The sequence below is a fragment of the Arvicanthis niloticus genome, chromosome 2 (assembly GCF_011762505.2).
Source record: "Arvicanthis niloticus isolate mArvNil1 chromosome 2, mArvNil1.pat.X, whole genome shotgun sequence".
Classification (NCBI taxonomy): Eukaryota; Metazoa; Chordata; class Mammalia; order Rodentia; family Muridae; genus Arvicanthis; species Arvicanthis niloticus.
The window spans coordinates 147,504,150-147,528,425 of record NC_047659.1 but is presented as its reverse complement, the minus strand read 5'-3'; the positions used below and the strand labels follow the sequence as shown (position 1 = coordinate 147,528,425).

Here is a 24,276-nt window from a genome sequence, read left to right as displayed (position 1 = left end):
AAGTTTTAATTTTTCTCCTCCCCTCCTATGGCCAAGACACAAGACACCTGAGCTTCATTAACATGGCAAAATGTCAGTCCCATGGCCCTGGAACCACTACCTTTTTTTAATTTTATTTAAAAATTTTTAAATTTATTTTTTATTGGATATTTTATTTACATTTCAGATGCCATCCCCTTTCCCCATTTCCCCTCCCTAGAAAACCCCTATCCCATGCCCCCTTTTCCTTTTTGCTTTTATACATTTTTAAAAAATGTTAATCAAAGGCTTTATAAGTTTGGCAATGCTCAATCAGAAGTGTAACCCAATACCCAACCTAGATATATCAACTATCTTTGACTGGGTGGAACCACTACCTTAAATGTGGGCACGAGACTCCTCTCCTTGACCCTTCTCAAAGTGCATCTTAAACAGGTTCTCACAGGGTCCACTGACATCTCTCACTAGTAGCTAAGTGACAGACAGGGAGGCAAACTGCTCCTGAAGCCAAAGGACAACAAGCAGTTTGGCTTTAGTGCAAAAAGGCTAGTTTCTTCCAAGGTGCTTTGAGCATCCAGTCACCCCTCCACCTCCAGGAGGTGGTCACATCGCACCACAGGTTTGCTGTAGCTTCAGGCTAGGAGTGAGAAGAAGGCCAAGCAGTAGCATCACACGTCGGCTTGGCCCAGGAACGGCTAGCAGGCTCTCTTCCAGCAGCAAGCTGAGCACTGCAGGTCCCACGCCACACACTTTCCAGCACTTTGGGCACCAACCCGGGGCTTTCTGGAGGGGACATGCAGGAGGCATGAAGAATTGTCAGCTGAGACCTTTACCACCTATTACATACCCAGCCCCTCAAACTAAATACACCTTAGGTTGGCTCCAAGTTTGGCAGGCAGGGCTGGTATGTAGGCCCTGGCCTGTGGCCCCAGGTAGCCAAACAGCTCTGGAATGAGCCACAAACCCTGTTCTGTTTCTCTCCAGAGTGCTCTGAGACTTGATCCCAGTGTCTATCTGTGGCCTCCCTTGGCTGATAGGCATGCTCACTGTGGCATGCCCGGGGAACAGCTGAACAGCTGGGCTTGGGAGGTGGAGACAAAGTTAAGGCTGTAACAGGTTGGGAAGAGCTGGGGGCTCCACATGAGGAAAAGTAAGTGGCATGGAGATGACAGGAGACACGGGGTCAGGCTGAGCAGCCATCAGGCAGCATGCTCATGCCAGCATCAAGCTCCGTGGAATTACTCTGCTGTGGCTCTGCCTGCCTCCTGCTAGGAACAGAAGTGAGAGCTTAAGTTTTGGTGAGGCCTGACCCCACCCTGGCCAAACTCCCAGTCTCACCTCACCCCAGGTGCACCAAGTGGATATGTCTCTGTGTCCTAGACACTGCACAGCACCTTCCCACAGCTCTTCCACAGGCACTGGAACACGACCCAAATAGAGCTCTGAAGTGATAGGGGCCGAGGTCAACAGTGGCCACCTTGTCCTGCCCAACCCTAGGGGGGATTTCCCCGGCCTACCTTCCATTTTCCCAGTGTGGCCTCCCCAGACAGAAAGTGGGCTGTTTCAGGGGGCAGCAGGGGCGATGGAGTGGATGGAGAAGACTGGCTGCTGCTCAGGTCCTAGCCCCAGCCTCCACTGCTGCTGCTACTGCTGTAGCTGCTTGGAGGATGAACTACGGCTTCCTTCCAGGGCTCCAAGCCAGACTCTGCAGGGAAACTCCATGCAGGAGCTTGGAAGGCTCAAGCTGCTTTGCAGAAATTGCTGCCTGCTGGCTCTCTCCAAGTCTCTGATTATGAGTTGTCACCTGTTCAGGTGAGCCTTGAGGAATAGGGGGATTGTAGAGATGAGGCTGCCCACCATGCATGTGCAGGCCTGGACATGTGTGTGAACATGTGGGTGGAGCCAGGCCTTCTGCCTGATGTCCAGCCCAGGTTGCAGAGCTAAAAATTTAGGAATCACAGAACAGGACAGGGGTCCATAAAAGGCCTGAGTTCTCCACAGCACATGCTTCCTTCCATAATGGCTCCTTAAGACTCTGGTGCTGAGCAGAGTTCTGAAGGACCACTTAGTAGGTGAGGACAGCAATGGCTCAGCCCTCCCAGCCAACACAGCTGTGGCCAAGCACCAGCAAGGCTTTGGCAGCAGTTGAGGAGATTGGGCTCAAAGCACAAGCACAACAAGCACAACCCAGGGGGTTTTGAATAGTCAGCCCCTGCTGCACAGCCAGTCAGCAGTAAAGGCTGGCAAGTGTTGAGGTGGGGCTAGGCCCCAGAAATTCCTAGATAGTTAGGTTGAGACTCCTTTTCCACAGAGGCCTCTGACATGTGCTGGCATCTTCCACTTCAGCACACACCGGGTCACATATACATACACACTTGGGGTATCCACCACCGCCTCACCTCTTTACTGGCACTGGGATGTGGACCGGAGGCATTAGGAGCTGCGCTGAGGATCCAGCCTTGGTTTCCAAAGCTCCTGGGTTCATAGTCTGAGGTTCCTTCAGCTCTGAGAACTCCAAGCCCACTAGGACACCACCTATAGAAGGGTCCTGAAATGGGGGTGGGAATCGGGGGAGGGGAAAGTTTGCCTGGGGACCCCAGACTACCTCAAATCTGTTTGATGCCCAAATCCCACACCAGATGCAGCTGGTGTGGACTGCAAAGACCCATCTCAACTCTGCCTTGACAGGAAGCATCTGCTGGCCTCTCAGCTTAGCCTGGCTTGACCCACAGATACACACTGACAAACAGCACAATCCAATGCGCAGCCCCAGTTACCACAGCCTCAAGGCCCAAAGTCTGTACAGACCCGATGCCATCTTCACAAAGAAACTTTGGCAGTACCCCTGCCCACCAGTATCTGCAGTGACGTGGGTACAGTAACCAGCGTAGCGTATTGATCCAGGCCCTCTGTACTCAGAATCCGGGGAGGCTACAAATGCTAGGTCCTAACTCTCAAAACTGAGGCGGGTGAGGTTCACAGACCAGACAGGCTAGGGGTAGGGGGCTTAGTTTCCATGGCCTATGCTGCAGAACTGACGCCAGACTCTCTCGACTCCGTCACAGGTTGGGGCAAAGCAGGTAGGTTGACCTCTGAGCATGATCTGCCCCCAGCTCTGGCCCCTCTCCAGTTGTCTGACCGGCCATATCCCCTACCCTGCTTTCTTCTGGCGTCTGTGCCCACGGCCCCTCCCCCACAGCAACACCTCAGGTAGCCCATGCCGTCCCCCCACTTGCAGAATGCTCCAGGTCAGACCAGTGGGGGCTCAGGGGCTGGCTCAACTCCTGCAGACCCCACAGCCCAAGAGGGCAGGTTTTCCCAGGGAACTGGGGTGCCCGCAAAGCTACCAGAGCTTGGAAAGGGAAGCACCTTGGCTGGCCTCCTGCAAGCAGGTTATTCTTCAACTCAGGACTGCCAACAGCCACCTACTTATGTAACTTCAAGGGCTGGTGACAGAAGTTTCAGGAGGATCTGATAATTCAGACCCCACTCTTCTCACTGGCCATGTTGTTCCAGACCTTCAGGCCTAGAAAACCACCATGGTAAAAGGCGTGTCTTCCCTCCTGCCTCAGAATTCTGAGTCTACCAACCAGGTCATGGCCTCAGAGGCCAAGGACCAGAATCAATGACTAGAAGGGGACATCTCTAACCCTTCTCTTTCAGAAAACTCCCATTCCAACCTTTCCAGTTCTAAACAAACAAACAACTGAGAGCCAACCTTATTAAACAGAGATTTAATTAGGCCACAAGGACTGGACCTGAGATTTGTGTTGTCAGCTGTGGAGGTGGAAAGACACAGAAGGATCTGCAATCAAACCATCCTGAAGCAGAAGCAGCAGCAGACAGGATGTGAGGGTTTAGCTGCTCAGGAGCCCATCTCCTTGATGCTTTCATACACATTTTCTAAGGGCCCTTGCTTCACATCCTGGCCCCTGAGATTGACGGCCTCATATTCCACATCACTCCCAAGGGCCAGAATTGTCCTCCCATCCTGGAGGTTCAGCTGGTCTGTGACAGGTCTTGGGTCTCTTCTTTTAGGCTTGCAGACCCGAGAGTACAAGACGTCCATCTAGGGAGAAGAGGCAAACCCAAGGAGGGCTTGGCGTTGTCCCCTGCGAAGGATGGGCTCAGTCCCATCTACCCTGCCCTACCCAGGCTGACATTACCTGAGTAGCTGGGATCACCTTAGCCTTCTGCTGCCATTCTTGGCAGCCCTGCTCTGTCCCTTTGTGCTTCTGGATGCAGGCATACTCGGCCCCAGGACCAAGCCTGGAGCAGCTAAAGGTCAGCTGTGTTCCAGCCCACACCACAGGGCTAGCAGCCAGGCTGGCCCTGGGAATTGCAGCCAGCCCCACATTGGAGTAAGTGGCCTCGGGGCTAGTAGAAGGTGCTGTTGCAGGGGCAGCAGGAGGGGCCCTGGGCAGTTGCCGCGGTGGGAAGGCAGAATTGGGTACCTGAGACCTTATGCTGCCCCTGGACATCTCTAGCCACCGTGGATGCAGGAGATCCATGCTAGCAGGCCGTGGGGCTAGGAATGAAGTCAAGGCAGAAGTCACTGAGGGGCTAGCCCTAGTGGTGGGAGACTGAAGCCAGCCCTACACTTATGGTTTCCCAGGAGCTCACCTATGCTGGAGCGTGGGCCTCGGTGCAGCTCATGCAGTCTGGTGTCAGACTTGCTGAGGGAGCAGAGGTGGGTCTGTCTTAGCAGTGGCTAGGGGGCAAGGAAGGCTGGTTGATTCTCTGCTGTCTTCATCCAGGCCCCAGGGACAGTCTGGCACTCACCATTTCCACTGGTGTCAAACTGCCCTGCAGCCCAGTTTGCTGCCTCTGGGCTCTTTTCCTGGGGGCAAGAGTGCTGTTAGTCTAGTAAACAGAGGAAGGCGCAGAGGTGGTCATGTGCTGGCCCAGGCTCAGTGTGGAAGCACATGGAGAGCCGTCACATGGACTTCTCTGTTGTGACTTCTGGCTCTGAGCCATGCAGGGTAAGGGCAGACAGAATCCCAGACACATACCTGTGGCAGGCTGTGCACAGTGCCCAGAGCCAAAGGAGCAGGGAGAAGCAGCCCAGGACCCAGAGAGCTAGTGGGGGTGAAGGCACCGGTGGCCTCATTCTGTGAAGCAGGGAAGGGAGCCCTGGGGACAGAAGAGATGAGCACTGGGGGTTGGCTGCGAGAACAGTGTACACCTGCAGCCTACTTGCAGATCTTGCCCACTAGTGGGTTCCTTCTCCCTGGTTGACTCAGCACACCGGAAAACCCCAAGCCTTGCATTTTTGCCCTGCCCTAGGGGGACCCACCTTTCCCTCTCCAGCTAGGGTTCCTGGTAAGAAGTGCTCTGCCTACCCCGTTAGTTATCAGAAATGGAGATGGAGGAGCATGGCCAGGGCAGCTATGACCTCAACTGAACAAGGCTGTATCACTGTAGCTCAAGCTCATCACCTGGGGGAATCTCTGTCATCACTCTGACTCTGAGCCACAGACCACAGACCTCACCTCCGGCCACCAATGCCCAGAGAGTGACCCCTGTGTCAGGCAATGTTCCTAGACTACTTACTATAGAAGCTAAGCAGTCGGGGCATGGGGGGGGGGGGGTGTCAATGAACAGGAGGAGCTGTTATGAGGGCCATGTACTCCCATCCTCTTCCTCCCTTCCCAGGGTTCCTGCCTTCCCTGGAGTTGCCCTTAGCAGATTGATTAGGGTCTCACCCAGGAGTTCAGGGTGAATAAAATCAGGGCGAACAGCCTTCTGAGGTGAGGGCCTGTCTCTTCAGGCTTGGAGTGTAGGCTTCTTACACCGAGAGGGCCCAAGCTGACTAACCTGGCTACAGCCAAGTTATCAATGGCCTAACCAGGTAGGGACTAACCCTCAAAGACCCCAGGGCATGGAGAGGCTTGGGGACTGGTACAGGATAGAGGATGGGGGAGCACTTACCAAGGCCACCGAGAGTTTGCTGCTTGGCCCTGTCTAGGACAGCCAGGAAGATCTTTGTGGGCTGCTGGTGACGCCTCACCTCACTTCCTGTGTCTCTCAGAGCACCTCCCAGCAGCCACACAGCTCTTGCACGGTCACTCCCACAGTCTCTGCTCTCCTCTCACCTCATCATGGTTATTGGCTGTCACCAGGCAATTACCATAAAGACTAGCACAGTCCCCTCCACCCCAATGAGGCAGATACCCATTAATGAGGTGAACAAAGCAGGTCAACTGGATGGATTATCCGTGGCAGCCAAATGCCAGAAACGAACCCCAAACCCACTCGGGTCAGGCCTGCCTGCTTTTCTCACTGACAGTACTGCTAAGGTGTTTCCATCTTACATACCCTACTTGTTTGTGAATACTGAGACTCAAGAGCCACCCTAGGTTCTTACCCATGTGGTCAGAGAAGGGAAAAAAGGGAGAATGCTTTTGTCTTGGACTCTTGGACCCTAGACAGAGGCAGTGGCCTCATTTGGGACTCCCACTGCCCTCCTGTCTATTGCCAGGACCTACACAAATCCCTTTGTCCCCAGAGATCCTGAAGCCAGCTGAGTCTCCACTGAGAGAATTGTGATGAAATCACTTTAATGTCCTAAGGAGATACCCCAAGACACTGGTAGGTGGGCGTGGTGGGCAGATAAGTGTTCAAAATCAGCCTGATGCCCATCTCTACTCAGCAGTGTCACACTCTAGGCTGACAAGGCTAAATAAGGGACATCTATGAAGGGGCTGGCTCCTCTTCCAGGTGCTGTTTAGGCATCAGGGTGACAGCTGTCTTTCTGCCAAGGCAGTTGGGAGCTGGGTCCCAGGGCTCCATCCACAATACAGGCAGGGCCACTAGAACTCTGTCATCTTCCTGTGAGTGTCTGCCTTCCGCTGTTTCCTCTGTAGGTCGGCCTCCTGAGCACGCAGCTGACCCAGCTGCCGCTGGGCTCCTTCCAGCTTCTCCTGCAGATGGGCTGTTGCCATACTGTGCCTAGGGAAAGCCTGCTGGTCAGCATTGCCTCCTGGCCCCCCACTACCAAGCCCACAGCTGCTGTAGCCAATGCCTGTCCTCCAGTATCTAGACCACCTCAGACTCAGCTGCTACCCAGGTCAGGTGACCTTTTGCCGGTATCCTCTGGGCACAGCCACCAAAGCCCATACTGCCTCAGCTGGATCCCACACATACCGGCCAGTGTTCCGGGTTAGGGCCTCCTGGATGCCCCGGATGTCCCGTTGGGTCCGCTCAATCTTTTCCTCAGTCTGGAAGAGTTGCAGGCTCAAAGCCTGCTTGGCACTCTTGCTGGCGTGATACATGTCTTTGTTCCTTCTCTCTGGGGTATCCACCCCAGCATCTGGGGTCCCAGGAACCTGGCTTTGCAGTTTTTCATTCAAAAAGTCAAACACATTCCGAGGGGGTGGGCGGCCCTCAGGTCTACTACCACTCCTCCGACATTTTGGAGGCCTTTTACCCCCAGCCTGGCCTCGCTTTGTCTTCTTCTGCAGTACCTCTGCACACTGGTCCAGTGATTTCCCTCTAGGCAACACTACGGCATGGATGGGCTCCACCCGGCCTTCTGCATGCCGGCCCAAACCTGGGAAAGACAGGGGCTGTGCTACCTGCTGGACTCCTGAGCTGTGTGGAGGCCTCCCTCTCATCTCAGGGCAGCAAGCACTCACCCTTGCCAAACTCATAGCCCATCTTGACGAGGAGTTTGGAGCCAATGCCCCGTGTGTGTACCTCCCAGCCAGCAAAGGCAGAACTGCAGGTCCCAGTGTCCACTGTGTTTGGTTCCACCACTGCAGGAGACAGGGGGTTCCAAGTCTTGGTCAGGCTCCAGCCAAGGCTACCCAAGAACTCAGCTCTTGTGTAGGGCCTGATCTCTTGGACTTGTGGTCCCTTCTAGTTCCCCAAGCATGCTGTGCACGCTCCGGGAAACTGCCTTGAGACGGCTGTATTGTAGCCAACTTCACCGCCTTGGCTTCCTTACCATCTGCCACCATGGATAAGAGCCCAGAAACCACCAGTTCACATCATAGGTTCCCAGAAACATCCTTCTATCTTTATCCTAACCAACCCCTCAGGAAGACTATACATTACCTACTAGTTCATTTCCTGAAATCTCTATTTCACCTGGATACATTATCCATTTGCCAAGTTCTCTTCTGCCCTACCCACCAAGCACCCAAGCTCTAAATCTGGGAAGCTATCCGAGAAGCCCCTCTTTCCTACACGCTACACTCAGTTACTTCCTGTGACTCCCTGGCAGGTCTACAACAGCATTCTCTTCTTTCCTACAGTGTGGTGCCACTTTGCTCCAGGGAATGCTGACTGTTGCATGCAATTGCTATGTCTACTTCTTAAAGGCAAAAGCTAGGCCTTAGGTCCTACCCAGGTCATCACACACTCTCTGGTTTCCCAGGTCCTCACCAATCTGCTCTGTTCCCTCACCACCATGGCTTCTAGGCACTGATTTTTGCCATACCTCTGGCATAGCTGGAGTCACTCGCATCACCAGTGTCTGAATCAGATGACTCTGTAGCCTCAGTGCGCAGAGGAGGCAGGATGCTGTCCCCCTCCACCACAGTCTCCTTCAGCAGCAATGAGTCAAACTTAACAGTATAGTAGCCATTGTCTACATCTACAGTAGTAGAGACAAGCTGTAAGTCATTAGTTTTTACAGGTTAGGCAGCCAGCTAAGAGCAAAGTGGTAAACAGGAAGGGAAGGGGCTTGGGACAAAGGCAGACCTGCTCCTCTTGGGCCCAGATGGAAGTCCCAGAGCCCAACCCAGAGGAGGTGGAGAATGGCTGTATGAAGAACAAAGAGGACGTTTCAAAAAGGGTCCCAAACCAAGTAGGTCCTTGTCGGCAGTCTCACCAGTGATCCGTGCTGGGTGCCAAAGGCCATCCTGGTGCTTAGCCAGACATGCAGAGCCAGTCTGCAGTAAGCTTAAGTCTGGATCCTGGAAGGGACGCAGCTCATCCACAGATACCACCTGCCCATGGGAGAACCTACAGATACAACAACAGAAGACAGTGGCTTAGACATGGCCCACCAGGAGCAAGTAAGGCCGAGAGCACAAAGGCCATCACCAAGGCACTGCCTGTAATGGAGTGATATTCAAGAAGTCAAGACAGGCACACCAGCAAAAACACCTATACTTTCACATCTATGCACTTATGTACAGACTCAGCACAAATACATAAACTCTTACACACATGTGAATCTATAGGTATTCTCATATTCTCTCATGCATATACATATACACATAGATATGCCCATATACACCTGCATATCCATATGTACAATCTCTCACACATGCATGCACATACTGTCATATAGGTATGCACACTAAATACACATGTACACATACATATAAGTGCACAGAATGTACCTATACATTAACATATACTCTCACAAGACACACATGCATATACACTAAATACATAAATGCATAATGTACTCAAACACACACACACACACACACACACACACACACACACGCTGGAGTTTTCTCTCTTAGGACACACAGGGCCTCTGGCTTTTCTACTCAGCTTTTTAGGTTAGGGTTACAATGTGGCAGAAAGCCTGTGACTACAGCTCATCGCCTCTGTTGATGCTCGGGACACTAATATTCAAGGCAAATGTGTTAGCAGCTGGGATACATTGAGTCTTCCCTGGGCATGGGCACTTGGAGGCCAAGGCAGGGTGATCATGAGTTTGAGGCCTGTTTGGGCTACACAGAGTCCCTTTCTTAAAAATCAAAACAAAAACTAGAACTTAGTTACAACAATGGTGCTGTGTCTTTTACACATCAGTGCACCTGTAAAATTAAAACCAAAACCAAGTCTGACAGAAATCAAGAGGAAATGTGGGGACACATAAGACTGCAGCCATGAACTTTGCCAAATAAAGGCATGAAAACACTAACCACCAACTACCACTATATGCCATCATTTCAGACAGGAAGTTGTTTTAACCCCAGAAGACCAGCTGACAGGATTCACTCTAGGATAGGCTTCTTCCTAAGCAGTAATTAGTGGGTAGGGAAAGAGGGAGATGGAACAGAGAAAAGGTCAGAACTTCTCATGGTTTCCCATCTGTAGCCTCTGCTACCATAGCTCAGGCCAAGATTTCAGGAATCTCCCTCTTATACAGCTGTGTTCGACAAACAGCTAAATGATACCCACAGCTGTAAGACTGTACCCCAAAGCACAATGAAGACTAGTTAGAAAATCCTGTTCAGTTAAGAACTGAGGACCAAAAGGACAGATTCAGAAGGTGGGCAGGAACACAGGCAAAATCTGACCAAATAGTCTACACTCCACCCCCTCCTCAATCCTTCCTGCAAGTGTTTTTAGAAACGTTAGAAGACTTAAAATTTGACCCAGGTTGACTGTTCCCTAGCTAAAAAACCTGGTCAGGCCTGTGAGAAGGCTCAGCCAAGTAACAGCACTTAACAACAAGCCCAATGAGCAGGGTTTGATCCTTGGGACTCACATGGTGGAAGGAGAGAACTGACCCCACAGCTTATCCTCTGATTTCCATTCTCTCACAGGGGCACTTGCATGTCCCCATACTAAATAAATGTGTCTTTTTAAAGGGGGCTAGAGAGGGGACTCAGCAATTAAGAAAGAACACCGACTGCTCTTTCAGAGGACTCAGGTTCAATTCCTAGCACCACATGGTGGCTCACAGCCATCTGTAATTTCAATCCCAGATATGTGACACCCTCTTCTGGACTCTGCAGGTACCAGGCATGCAAATGGTGCACAGACATGCAGGCAGGCAAAATGCCCACATAAACAACAAAATCTGCTTGCCCTCAGAGATGTTTCCAATTTTATATTTAAAAGAATATTAGTGATATCATATTAATGCTCAAAAAGTTCTGGATTTGGGGGACTAGAAAGCTGGCTCAGTGTTGGTGCTCACTGTGTGAGCAAATGTGAAGACTCTTACATTCAAATCCCCAGTGCTCACATAAAAAGCTGGATGTAAGCCTGTATGCCTGGAACCCCGGTGCTTTGGGGAGGACCGCTGGGACTCACTGTCTAAAAAGCCGAGAGCTCCAGGCTACATGCGAGAGAACCTGTCTCCAGGGAATGTGGGAGAAGCAACGGAGAACAACCAATGTCCTCCTCTACGTTACACATACAAAGTTTTTAAAAGTTTTAGACTTCGGAGCATTTCAGATTTGGATTATCTGGAAGAGGATGCTCTGCTAGTAAGTATACTTTTCCTTTTACCCAAGTGCTTCTGAGAAAGGGTTTTAAGGAAGTAACAGTGTTTACAAAGATTTAGCTAGTTTTTTTTTTTTTTATCTTACAGTTTCTATTATATTTAGTTTATATGCATGAGTTTGCTTGTTTATATGCACACCACATGTGTGTGATACCCTTAGAGACCAGAAGAAAATTTTGGATTCCTTGGAACTAGAGTTGGTCCAGAGGTTAAGTTTAGCAGACTTCAAGCAGATCCATAAGTATGCTCAAAGAATGACTAAAGAAAATGAGGATATTTTAAAGTGGAAACTATATCAAAAGAAGATCTCAAAATGGACAGTTATAGTCCTAAAAGAAAAATATCACTAGTTTAAGGGGTAGGGGAGATAACACACAGGGCTGGAGAGATGTCTCAGTGGTTTAGAACATTTAACTGTTGTTGCAGAGGACCTGGATTCAGTTCTCTGCACCTACATAAACAGCTCATGGCTCAAGTTGCAGGGGATCTAAAGACCCCTGCCCACTTTGCAGGTCCCCACATGCACATGATGCATATAAACTCACATGGACATGGACACGGACACACACGGACACACACACACACACACACACACACACACACACACACTGAAATAAAATGTATTTATAATTTTGATGCCAGGGAATGATGGTGCATACCTTTAATTGAAGTACTTGGGAGGCAGAGGCAGGCGGTTTTCTGAGTTCAAGGATAGCTTGGTTTACAGAGTGAGTTCCATGACAGTGAACAGTCACAGGGAAACCCTGTCACAACCCCTGACCCCCAATTTTGAGGGGGAAAAAAAATCACATTAAAAAGAGAAAACAAATGGAGGAACAGAGTATTAGGACATTGAAGCTATTCCACATGTTACTGAAAGGTATATACAGAGTATTAGGACATTGAAGCTATTCCACATGTTACTGAAAGGTATATACAGAGTATTAGGACATTGAAGCTATTCCACATGTTACTGAAAGGTATATACAGACTGACAACCACAGATGTTACACAGTAAGTTGGTAGCCCTGATGAAATGGGCCTTTTTTTATTGATACTGTGTTGATTTTGGATCACAGATCACAATAAATTTAACTACTCTTGTGTGGAGATGGGTGTTGTGCCATGTCTGGGAAAGCAGAGAGACAGTAGAAAATCTTGGTATCTTTCACTCAATTTTACTGTGAACCTAAAATTGTCTTAAAGTTAAAATGTTATGGCCGCCGGACAGTGGTGGCGCACACCTTTAATCCCAGCACTTGGGAGGCAGAGGCAGGCGGATTTCTGAGTTTGAGGCCAGCCTGGTCTACAGAGTGAGTTCCAGGACAGCCAGGGCTACACAAAGAAACCCTGTCTCGAAAAACCAAAAAAAAAAAAAAAAAAAAAAAAAAAGTTATGGCCACAGTCTCAGGGCCCTGTATGGCATCAAACACACAAACAAATGCACAAATGCAGCCCCTAAAAGATGAGAAGAACAAGAAAAACATTCAACAAGAAAGGGTTTAAAAAAAAAAAAAAAAAGAAAAGAAACAACACTGGAGTGGAGAGATGGCTCAGTGGTTAAGAGCACTGACTGCTCTTCCAGAGGTCCTGAGTTCAATTCTCAGCAACCACATGGTGGCTCACAAACATCTGTAATGGGATCTGATGCCCTCTTCTTGTGTGTCAGAAGACAGCTACAGTGTTCTTGTATACATAAAATAAATAATTAAACAAAATAACAACAACAAAATACACTCGTGTCAGGCATGGCAGTGCACTAATCCCTGTACTCTGAAGGCAGAAGCAGGTGGATCTCTAGTGTACAAAAGCAAGTTTCAGGACAGCCAGGGCTACACGGAGAAACCCTGCCTTGAAAAACCAACCAACCAAACAAACAAACAAACAAAATCACTTGTATCTGGTAAAACTAAACAAGAGTTTACAAATTCAAGAAGCTTACTGTCTTAGCTATTGTTCCATTGCTATAGAACAGTATAGGAAACACAAGAAGAGAAAGCATTTTATTAGGGATGTTTCAGAGGGTGAGCCTACTGTCATCATTAGAGAAAGCAGACAGGCACGGTGGCTGCTGGAATGGTAACAGAGTTTATATTCTGATCCACAGGCAGGTTTTGAAACTTCAAGACCTCACCCCAGGAACACACCTCCTACAACAAGACCATACCTAATTCTTTCCAAACAGTTCATCAACTGGGGACTAAGCATGAAAAATATATGAGCCAATGGGGGTCATTCTCATTCAAAGCACTGCATTTATTCAAGCCCCAGTAGGGATGAACATATAAAATCACATCTAGATAGGACACAGACTGGTAAGGAAAGCCTAAGATAGAAAACCTTAAAAGTAGTAAGAGGGAGAGGGATGTCCTTCACATAAAAAGAAATAGCAACTGGACAGATAACGTATCACTAGAAACCACAGATGGCAGTGTAGTTCAGGAACTGAAGCACTTGTCTAGCAAGTGTGGTGTCTGACCCAGCATAAAGTGCATGTGTGTATGTTGGGAAGGGGTGCTTTCTAAAACCAGTATAAAATCATTTGTGATATGGAGCTGCAATAGTCCAGTGGTGCACCTTCTATCTAGCATGTACAGGCCTGGAATTCTTGGTAGCTCCCATCCCAGTGAGAGAGGTTATAAAAATGAATTAAATAGAAATAAGCACTGGAGCTAAAAAGTATATTAACTGAAATGAAACGTTCTCCAGAGGAGCTGAACTGTCAGTAGAAACTGAACTTTAAGACAGGCAGTAATATATATCCAATACAAAAACTAGAAAGAAAAAAAAAAAGAAAGAGGACTAGAACCCAGGGACCTATGGTACACTACCAGCAGCATCCTGTAAACCAGTACATGCACAATGGGAGTTAACGGTGCGAGATTCCCCAGCCCCAAAGATGTGATTTCTGATAGTAATAATGTGCAGAAACGGACCTACACAGGATCAGGGTGTGTCTCTATGATCCAAGCTAAGATGGCAGTGACTCAAACTACACTGAAATTTAAGATATTAATGATGTAACAGAGTAACTATTAAAGAACTAAGTACAGAGGCTGAAGAGATGGCTCAGTAGTTAAGAGTAATAGTTATTCTCGCAGAGGATCTGAGTTCAATTTCCTGCACCCACAAGGCAGCTTCCAGTTATCTTTAACTTGAATTCGTGTCCTTTTCTAGCTTCTGTGGGCAGCAGGCACACAAGTGGTACACAGATATACATGTAGGCAGAACATCCATAAATATATAAATAAATAATAAAAAAGAAAAAAGTATGCAGAAAAGTAAACTGGTAAGAGAAAAAAAATACAGCTAGTAACAGACTGACAGATATAAGATACACAGAAAACAAATATCCTTTTTCAACAGTCATTACTTTAAATTAGAGAAGGTTGAAAACTATTTAAAAGGTGGAGAAGAGCTGGGTGGTGGTGGTACATTGCCTTTAATCCTGATCTCTGTGAGTTTGAGGCCAGCCTGGTCTACAGAGGACAGCCAAGGCTACACACAGAAGCTACTGATCTTAGATTCCCTAAAGCTAGAGTTACAGGCAGTTGTGAGCCACCTGACATGGGTGCTGGGACCCAAACTCAAGTCTTCTGCAAGAGCCACATGTGTTCTTATTTACTGAGTCAACCCTTGTAACATACAATGTATGTATAATATACTGTAAACACACACACAATTAAGAAAAGGTAACACATAAGTGCAGGTTGGCATTAAATTCAAGATCTTCCTGCCTCTGCCTTTAAAATAATACACTCCTTACTCACTATGCAACATATGTTGGTCTCAGTCTCTCAAGCTCTAAGATTTCAGGCATGCTCTACCACAGACAACTAGTCAACAACAACAAAAAATACATCTTTTGAGTCCTATGTAGCTCAGGCTGGCTTCGAACTCATGTACTTAGAAAGATCCTAAGCCATAACATTTTCAAATGTATTTTTATCATGCATATGTGCACATGTACACTGTGGCATGTAGTATGAAAAGGTCAGAAAACAATTTTGTGGGGTCAGTTCTCCATAGAACATAGGTTCTAGGGGCTGAAATCAGGTTGCTAGGCTTGGGTGGCAAGCACTTCACCAGTCATCTTGCTAGTCCAGATCTGGAACTCACAAAATAATATTTATTAAGCTTTACTATTTTAAATTATATGTATGTGTGCATATGTGTTTGGTAAGTACCAGTGCCTTTGGAGAACATAAGATCTAAAATTAGAGATATAGGCAGTTGTAAGCTACCCAGTGTAGTTCTTCTTAAGGGCAGGAAGTCTGGTAACTGCTGAACCATCTTTTCAGCCCCATGACCTTGAAGTTTTTCATCTTTCTGACTTAACTGCTCAAGTACTATGGGTTTATAAAAATACGCTTAGCACATTGTGCAAATAAAAAATACAGTGATCCAGGTGTGGTGGCACATGTCTTAGTTCTAGCCCTCAGGAGGCAGAGAGGCAAGAGGATCTCTGAGTATGAGGCTAGCCTGGTCTACGTAGTTAGTTCTAAGCTAGCTATGGTTACATGGTAAGACAATGTCTCAAAACAAACACCCACGGCTGGAAAGATGGCTCAATAAACCTATTACAATAACAAACCTATTACAGTAACAAACTAATGATACGACTCTTCAAACTTGGGAAGATAGCTGTTTTCCAAAATAATTAAAAACAAGTGTTGAGTAGACGAGAAACCAGTGCCCCTGAGCACTGCTATAGCCAAGAAAAACAGTACAACTACTTATAAAAAAGCTTGGCAGTGGTTACCCAGGATTTCCACTACTATTATCTATATTTTTAAGGATAAAATACACCTTTTAGATAATGAAATCAAAAAACTGAAAACAACTCAAATACCTGTTCACAGATGTTGTTGGCATCATTATTTGTAATAGCTAAAAGAATCCATCAAAAGCCAGATGTGGTGGCATACAACTGCAGAGCATTTTGGGAAGCTGAGGCAAGTTCAAGGTCAGCTTTAACTACATAGCAAGTTTGAGGTAGCCTAAGTTCCCACCTCAATAAGGAAAAAAAGAGAAGCATTTAAAACCACTAAAGGGGGGACTGGAGAGATGGCTCTGAGATTAAGAGCACTGACTGCTCTTCCAGAGGCCCTGAGTTCAACTCTCAGCAACTACATGGTGGCTCACAATCATCTGTAATGGGATCGGATGCCCACTTCTGGTGTGTTTGAAGACAGCTACAATGTACTCAAATGTGTAAAATAACTACATCTTTTAAAAAATTAAAAAAAAAAAAAAAAAAAAAAAAAAAAAAAAAAAAAAAAAAAAAAAACTACTGAAAGAGCATGTATCATCAGATGATCCACAGAAAGGTTTACTGTGAACTACTGAACTTCCAGATTTGTTTTGATTTTTAATTGTGTATATATGTGTTTGTCTGCGTGGGAAAATGTGCATGTATAAGTTAGATAGCTGTGGAGGCCTGAGAAGGGTACAGGATCCCCTTAAGCTGAAGCAGCAGTTAGTTGTGAGCTACCGCACAACACTGTTGAGAACCGAGCTGGCCCACGTTTGGGGGCCAAAAAATGTTGGGAACCGCACTAGTCCCTGTTCAGGCACCAAAAATGTTGCGGCCCTCTCCACTCCGTGCTTGGAGGCCACTGTATCCCAGCCCTAGCTGCCGCTCCGGTCCGAGGGTCGGGGTTCAGCAAGAGAGAGAGTGAGGACGGACTCGAAGAATGGAGACCAGACAGAGTGTGTTTCAATCTCGTTTATTCTTCAGTCTCTCTTCCTAGTCCAAGTCCCAAGTCTTGAGTTCCTAGTTCCTAGTTGTACTCCTCCTTGTTCTCTTCCGAGTGTCTAATGTCTACTCCTACTCCTAGTGTCTGAATCTCTGTTACTCCAAATTGTTCTCTCTAAACTGTCTGATTCTCTGATCTCTCTCCTGTCTGCCTCTCGACTTTATATGTCTCACTTCTAAGCCATGCCTTTTGGTCACACCTTTAATCATGCCCTTAGGTCTTGTCTCTAAATCTGATCTCTAAGTCACACTCTTAAGTTACACACCTTTAATCTCACACACCTTTAATCTCACACACCCAAGGAAAGTCCTGGGTATCTAAAGCAAGATGTTATCAGCGTGTGCTCAGCTGTTGTAGGCTATTGTAATACAAGTCTCATGTCAGGATATATGGCTCAAGATGGCTGCAAAGCTGATAGCCGCTTTCTGCTAAAAGTCAGCTCCCAACACAGCACGCTTGCTCTGTGAGAGTGGCAGGCACGCAGCCACTGAGCCATCTCTCCAGCTCCTAAACTACTAACGTTTGAAGAAAGAGGAATGTGAACAAAAGAGTTTTTCCCCTTGAAACAATTATTGAGAATTTCATACATTTATACCCCTTTGGTTTTTTGAGATAGGATTTCTCTGTATAGCCCTGGATGTCCTGGAACTCTGTAGATCAGGCTGGCCTTGAACTCAGAGATCGGCCTGCCTTTGCAGGCATGCCCCACTGCCACCCCATGAGAATTTCATACATTATGTAATTAAATACGATTATATCCATCATCTATTTCTTCCAGCTCATCCCACATCATGACCTCATCCCAATTCCATGTCCCCTCCTTCTTTTTAAAAAATAATTCAGTTGTGGTGGTTTGAATGGATATGGCCCACAGAGACTCATGTGTTTGAATGTCTGGCCCATGTGGAGTGGCATCATTAGAAGGTGTGGCCTTGTTGGAAGAGGAGCAACACTACATAGTTGGGCTTTGAGGTTTCCTATGCTCCAACTCCACCCAGTGTGGAATCCAGTCCCCTTCTGCTGCCTATGGGTCAAGATTTAAAACTCTCAGTTTGGTCTCTAGCACCATGTCTGCCTGGACACTGCCATGCTTCTTCCGATGATAGACTAAACCTCTGAAACTGTAAGCCAGCCCTAATTAATTGTTGTCCTTTATAAGAGTTGCCTTGGTCATAGTGTCTCTTCACAGCAATGAAACACTTAAGACACTCAGTAAGTCCAATTAATTCTGTCCATTGAGTATGGGTAGGGAGCCACTAGCTGGAGTATGGGTAAACTCTCAGTGGCCATACACTCTGAAGAGATTTTTATAGTCAATGAAACCAACCTTCAGGGCTATAGATATAGCTCAAAGTAGAACTATTGCAAACAATCTTACACCCCTAAGTATGATTACTAGCTTCAGAGGATCTTCAATTTCTTAAATTTTATTTATTTATTTTTTAGAAGAAAGTATCATGGGACTGGAGAGATAGCTCTGTGGTTAAGAGCACTGACTGCTCTTCCAGAGGTGCTCAGCAACCACATGGTGGCTCACAACCATCTGTAATCGGATCCAATGCCCTCTTTTGGTGTGTCTGAAGACAGCTACAGAGAACTCATATAATTAAAACAAATAAACCAAGAAAGAAAGAAAGAAAGAAAGAAAGAAAGAAAGAAAGAAAGAAAGAAAGAAAGAAAGAAAGGATCACTGTGTAGCCCTGGCTAGCCTTGAACTCACAGACATCCATCTATCTCTGCCTCCCAAGGGCAGAGAGTAAAGGCCAGTGTCATCGTGCTCATTCAAAACCTTCAAATATAAGAAGATTAAAAAAGGCTCAGTATGGCTCAGTGATACAATAATTGCCTTGCATGCCAAGGCCCTGGATTTGACCTCTAACACATACCATACTTTTTAAATTAAAAAGTTTCATATATATGAAGAACACAAAACTTTTTAACAAGCTAATGCTCCAATATTACCCATAAGCTCATCCCGAGGAGCCTCCCAGAAAACATGCCTCAGAGAAACAAAATGCCTCTAACCCTAATAGTCAGACTAACAGTGCCCACAAAAGGCTTATTACTCAGCTGAGATAAAGACCACAAACTCCCACTAAATAGATCTCACATCACTGTGAATTCTGTCATGAAAATGTGGGTTATGGAAAGACTTCTGATAGTCATCAGTCATGATCACTAGTATTTGTATGTTTGTCTTCACTCTGAGTGCCCTTATGTACAGAGGGTAAGATGAGAAAGGACATGGGAGGGAAGGCAGCTGCACTGATGACTCGACAGTTAAGAGCCCCGCTGCTGCTGCTGCTGCTGCTGCTGCTGCTGCTGCTCCTCCATTCTCAGTGCCCACATCAGGCAGCTCCAATTTCAGGGTATCTGATACCCTCTTCTGCCCTCTGCAGGCACTTGTACATATATGTGCAGATAGAGACACATGTACACATACACATTTGGACGCTGTCTCCTGTGCTTCCAGATCCTGGGGCTGGAGAGATGACTCAGTGGTTAAGAGCACTGGTTGCTCTTTCAGAGGACTGGGGTTCAATTCCCAGTACTCACATGACAACTCACAACTGTCTGTAACCCCAGTCCCAGGGAACCTGATGCCTTTTTTTTTGGCTTTTCATTGACAGACATGCAAGCAATACATTGATGCACATACAAATTAAGGCTTAAAGAAAAACACCTATGATGGAAAAGGAAATATGTGACTTAAGAGAGGCTGAGTAAAAACATGGCAGTCATTAAAAATATAGGTTATGATTTCATATGTATATTATTCATGTAATGTTCACATAAATATACAGGTCACCAACATTTGCTATCTCTGCCACAGAAAAGACCTCAAAACAATGTCTGGCTGATGATAATCGCAACATGGCACCTGCACTGGAGGGTCTTAAACATCCCCGTATGTGAAGAGAAACCCCAGCTACATTTGGGCAAGAAACGACCTGACCTAGACAGTAAGGAGGCAGTCAATGTCAGCTGGCTCAGATCAAGGTAGGAAAGCCAACTGAAGAAACTCCATAGACCAAAATTGGGGGAATCTGAAGCTTAATGAGGATTATAATGAGAATTATAAGGGAATAAGATCCATCAAAGCAGGGAGCAGTGGCTCACGCCTTTAATCCCTGCACTTGGGAGACAGAGGCAGGCAGATCTCTTTAAGTTCAAGGCCAGCGTTGTCCACAAAGCAAGTTCCAAGACATCACACAGAAAAACCCTATCTCTGAAAAAGACAAAACAAAACCAAGACAAAACAAAATCCAAAGGGTGATGAGAGCCAGAGGCAGGCAGATTTCTGTTAGTTTGAGGATAGTCTGATCTACAGAGCAAGCTCCAGGTCAGCCAGGGCTACACACAGAGAAACCCTGTCTCGAAAGAGAACAAAACAAAAAACAATCCATCTAGTACATGAGACAGGACTTACACTGGTTTTGAATTTGCAGATTTTCTTTTCTTTCCTTCTGTTTCTCTCTCTTTCTCTCTCTCTCTCTCTCTCTCTCTCTCCCTCCCTCCCTCCCTTCCTTTCTTCCTTCCTTCCCTCCCTCCCTCCCTCCTTTCTTTCTTTCTTAAGTGCTAGAACTATGGCAATGTATCACTTTGCCTGGCAAGATATTATATCTAAGATAACCAGCTGGGTAGTTGTGGTACACGTTTTTAATCCCAGCACTCTTGAGGCAGATCTCTGTGAGTTCAAAGCCAACTTGAATTACAGAGTGAGTTCCAGGACAGCCAAGGCTACACAGTGAAACCTGTCTCAAACCTGTCTCAAAGAAAGAAAGAAAGAAAGAAAGAAAGAGAGAGAGAGGAGAGAGAGAGAGAGAGAAAGAAAGGAAGGAAGGAAGGAAGGAAGGAAGGAAGGGCCAATTGAGGTATGGCACTCCTTTGAGCCCAGCACTCCAGAGACAAATGATCTCTGATTCGTTCCAGGATAGCCAGGGCTACATAATAGAGAGAGACCCTGTCCATACATAAATAAAATAAACCTGTTGAGCACACAGATCACTTATGTACCTATGTGCTAGCATGGGAAGGAAGGCGATAGAGCAAGGCCTGTCAAGTCTACCATGAAATACAACAAAAAGATGTGCACTTGCTTATAATCCTGGCCCTTGAGAGGTATAAGCAGGAGGTGAAGTCAAGAGCAACAGTTCAAAGTCATCCTTGGCTATATAGGAATGGCTATATATGGCCAGCCTGAGCTACATGAGACCCTATCTTAAAGAAAAAGTAACGAAATAAAATGTGCAGAGTACAAATGTAACACGGAAATAAGACCCTAAAGTGATGTGAGGGTGCCACAAACCAGGGAATATAGGCGGTTTCTGGAGGTTGGAGACACAGCTCAGTGATTAAGAGGGTGTAATGTTTTTGAGGAAGACCAAGTTGTTTTCTGTGAGCAACTCCAGCTTCAGGAGATCCAACACCTTCTAGCTTTTTCAGGCACCTACCTGTACACATGCCAATACACAAACACATACATACATATACACACACATTTAAAAATAAATGTACCACCGGGAAACGGTTTAGAGGCCGAGAGCATACTGCTCTTGTAGAGAACCTGAGTTTGTTTTCCAGGATCCATGTTGGGCAGCTCACAACCACCTGGAACTCTAGCTCTAGGAGATCCTACAACCGCTCCATTCCTGGCACCTGATGGTAGTGCACACCTTTAATCACAGCACTCGGGAGACAGAAGCAGGTGGATCTCTGAGTTTCTTTTTTTTTTTTTTTTTTTTTTTTGGTTTTTCGAGACAGGGTTTCTCTGTATAGCCTTGGCTGTCCTGGAATTCACTCGGTAGACCAGGCTGGCCTCAAACTCAGAAATCCACCTGCCTCTGTTGGGAGCCGACTTTAGTAGAAAGCGGCTAGATCAACTTTGCAGCCATCTGGAACCATATACCCTGACGAAAGACTTGGTTTTCAAAAGCCTATAACAGCTGAAGCACACTCTGATAAATATCTTGTTTATCCCACATAGCTTGTTTTGCTGTTTAGTGACCTCAGCTGTATGGTGCACGTGGTAAAATGTTTTCACCTGTGTTCTCCTACTTGTGTATATAAATACCTCAGAATTCCCTTCAAGAAGGGAGACTTGAGAAAATAGAAGAGACTGAATCACACCCTGTCTTGTCTCCATTCTTCGCGTCTCTTACCCCAAGAGCCACACTCTCTTGACCAGAGCACTTAGCCGGAAAAGTGTTGAGGCAGAATGTGGGCCTCAACATGCCTCTGCCTCCCAATTGCTGGGACTAAAGGCATGCGCCACCACTGCCCAGCTAATCTCTGAGTTTCAGGGTAGCCAAGTCTACATAGTAAGTTCCAGGACAGCCACCAGGACTACTAGAGAAACTTTGTCTCAAAAAAAGCCAAAAAGATCCGGGCCATGATACAAACCTTTAATCCCAGCCTTTGGGTAGTGAGTTCAAGGCCAGCCAGGTTTTCATAGATATATGCAGTCCAGGACAGCCAGGACTATACATAGTGACCCTGCATCATACCCACTTACCAAAACAAAAGAAACCTATGGATCCTTGGAGAAAAGCATTAAAAAAGTAAAACATAAATAAGTCAAAATAAAATAACAGTAATCTAAAAAAAAAAAAAAAAAAAAAAAAGGACAAAGAAATGGATTCTGGATTCTAAGGATCCAAGGATCTAACCCTGCTTAAAAATCCTGCCTTTGGCCAAGTGAAACTAATTTTAACTCACTACTACCATTATAATAGAACAAATCTGTTTTTCTTTTTTTTTAATTTTAGTGGCCTAAAATAAATAAACTCAAAGTACTGGAGAGTTACTCTGAATTACTGAGTTTTTTAAAAAGACATAGATAAGTTTTAATAATTATTATTTAAGCTACATTCTGAAGTATTTGAGGGTGAGAGAAAAAGATCTTTTTTTTTTTTTTTGAAAGGTGCTTTCAAGCAGTACAGGGGGAAAAGTGGGGCAAATTAGCAAGAGATGTTTGTTTGAAATTTTCTTAAGACTATGTAAACTATGGGAGCTGGGGATGGGACTAATGTAGAGAGTAGTTGCCTGGTGTGCTGGAGGCCCTAGTTCCATCCTCAGCATCGTCAAAACAAACAAACAAACAAACAAAACAGGTTCCAAGTTGGAGTTGTAGCTCAGTAGAAGTGGTGGCCTCCACTTGTAATCCTAGCATTTGGAAGTTGAAGGCATTCAGGATGTAGCAGAATTGCTGAATGATTAGGAATTCAAGGACAGCCCGGATTACATTGCTATCTCAAAGAAAAATAAGTTTTACCGAGGAGAATATTGATGATTAATTACCTTATCTTTTCAACATAAGCCCTTTCAAACTTCTTGATTTATGCAAGAAAATCTAAGTAAACACACGGAGAACACTTCTGTAAAAGCCTGTCAGTCACCTGAAGCTAGGACTCTCTAGTACCAACTCTGTGGATGCAGAACAAGTTGTGGCCGCAGGCCACAGCGGTTGTCCTGACTGCATGCCCCTCATTGCTAGTAGCGGAGGGTTTTACCTGCAGTTCTCCTTGAACCGGCATTTTCCCTCCAGGAAGAACGGGCAAGGCTTCAAGGACTTGTGGGTAGGGTATAGGTAGAGTACTCGAACGCACGCAGAACCATCCTCCGCCTCTTCGGCGCCCACAACCATGGCGTTATGATACTCTAGCGTGCCCCACGCGCTGTAGTAGGGGGCATTCACTTTAGCACCGCTCAGTTCCTCCAGATCTGGGTCCTCCTCATCTTCCTCCGGTGCAGAGGAGGTGGATTCCGGCTGCACCTCGCTCCCAGGGACAGTCTCCGAGTCATTGCCGGGGGCGACGGGCGCTTCCACTTCCTCCGCTATAGCCTTCTGGAAAGCCAAGTACTCAGCATCCTCTTGAGCTGGGCTCTCCCGGTCCACGGTAGACAGCAGCTTGCTCTTCCTGACCGACAACAGGCTGGCCTCGGTGAGCTCAATCAATTCCTTTAGATCGCCCTGCAGCTGACGCAGGTCCGCCTGCTCCGAAGCGTCTAGGCCAGCACCAAGCGCCAGCTCTACCTGCTGGAGCTGGGCCCGGTAGGTCTGCAGGGCGGTCTCTAGGTTGTCCTCGTCCATCCCGCCCCAGCAGGCTGGTTTCGGAACCTTTCAGGCAGACGAGAACTGAAGGAAGAGCACTAAGATGAGCTCCGGGCAACGCCGCCCCCAAAACCTCTAGAGAGCCTGAGGAGGCCCGCGTCTCCGCTGAGGGGGCCTGCACGGAGCCCGCCCCGTCCTCTGCGGTCCGCAACCCCACCTCCTGCCGGCGCTCGCAGAAGGGCTTCCGGCCTCGACAGCAAAGCTCACGCGCTAGCCTTCCG

At 46.9% G+C, this 24,276-nt stretch overlaps 2 protein-coding genes across 3 annotated transcripts; both read right to left on the bottom strand.

The window, feature by feature from the left end:
- Window positions 1-197: 197 nt before the first annotated feature.
- On the bottom strand, window positions 198-6,051 carry Lime1 (Lck interacting transmembrane adaptor 1). Of its 2 annotated transcripts, XR_013109103.1 has the most exons (7): window positions 4,992-5,106; window positions 4,762-4,819; window positions 4,603-4,690; window positions 4,146-4,507; window positions 3,738-4,048; window positions 1,497-2,527; window positions 198-1,421 (listed from the first exon to the last, which is right to left on the bottom strand). XR_013109103.1 is itself a non-coding variant. In XM_034493858.2 (6 exons), exons 2-6 carry the CDS (start codon window positions 5,087-5,089, stop codon window positions 3,845-3,847), a joined length of 810 nt encoding a protein of 269 aa, XP_034349749.1. In that variant the 5' UTR covers window positions 5,090-5,112; window positions 5,911-6,051; the 3' UTR covers window positions 3,699-3,844. The 2 variants fall into 2 exon arrangements, 1 of the variants encoding a protein (XP_034349749.1); XM_034493858.2 differs by lacking the exons at window positions 198-1,421; window positions 1,497-2,527 and adding an exon at window positions 5,911-6,051 and having other exon boundaries at window positions 3,699-4,048; window positions 4,992-5,112.
- Zgpat (zinc finger CCCH-type and G-patch domain containing) lies at window positions 4,991-24,223 on the bottom strand. Its single transcript, XM_034493857.2, has 6 exons — window positions 23,454-24,223; window positions 8,816-8,949; window positions 8,423-8,578; window positions 7,617-7,736; window positions 7,126-7,531; window positions 4,991-6,930 (listed from the first exon to the last, which is right to left on the bottom strand). Exons 1-6 carry the CDS (start codon window positions 24,032-24,034, stop codon window positions 6,792-6,794), a joined length of 1,536 nt encoding a protein of 511 aa, XP_034349748.1. The 5' UTR covers window positions 24,035-24,223; the 3' UTR covers window positions 4,991-6,791.
- Window positions 24,224-24,276: the final 53 nt, after the last annotated feature.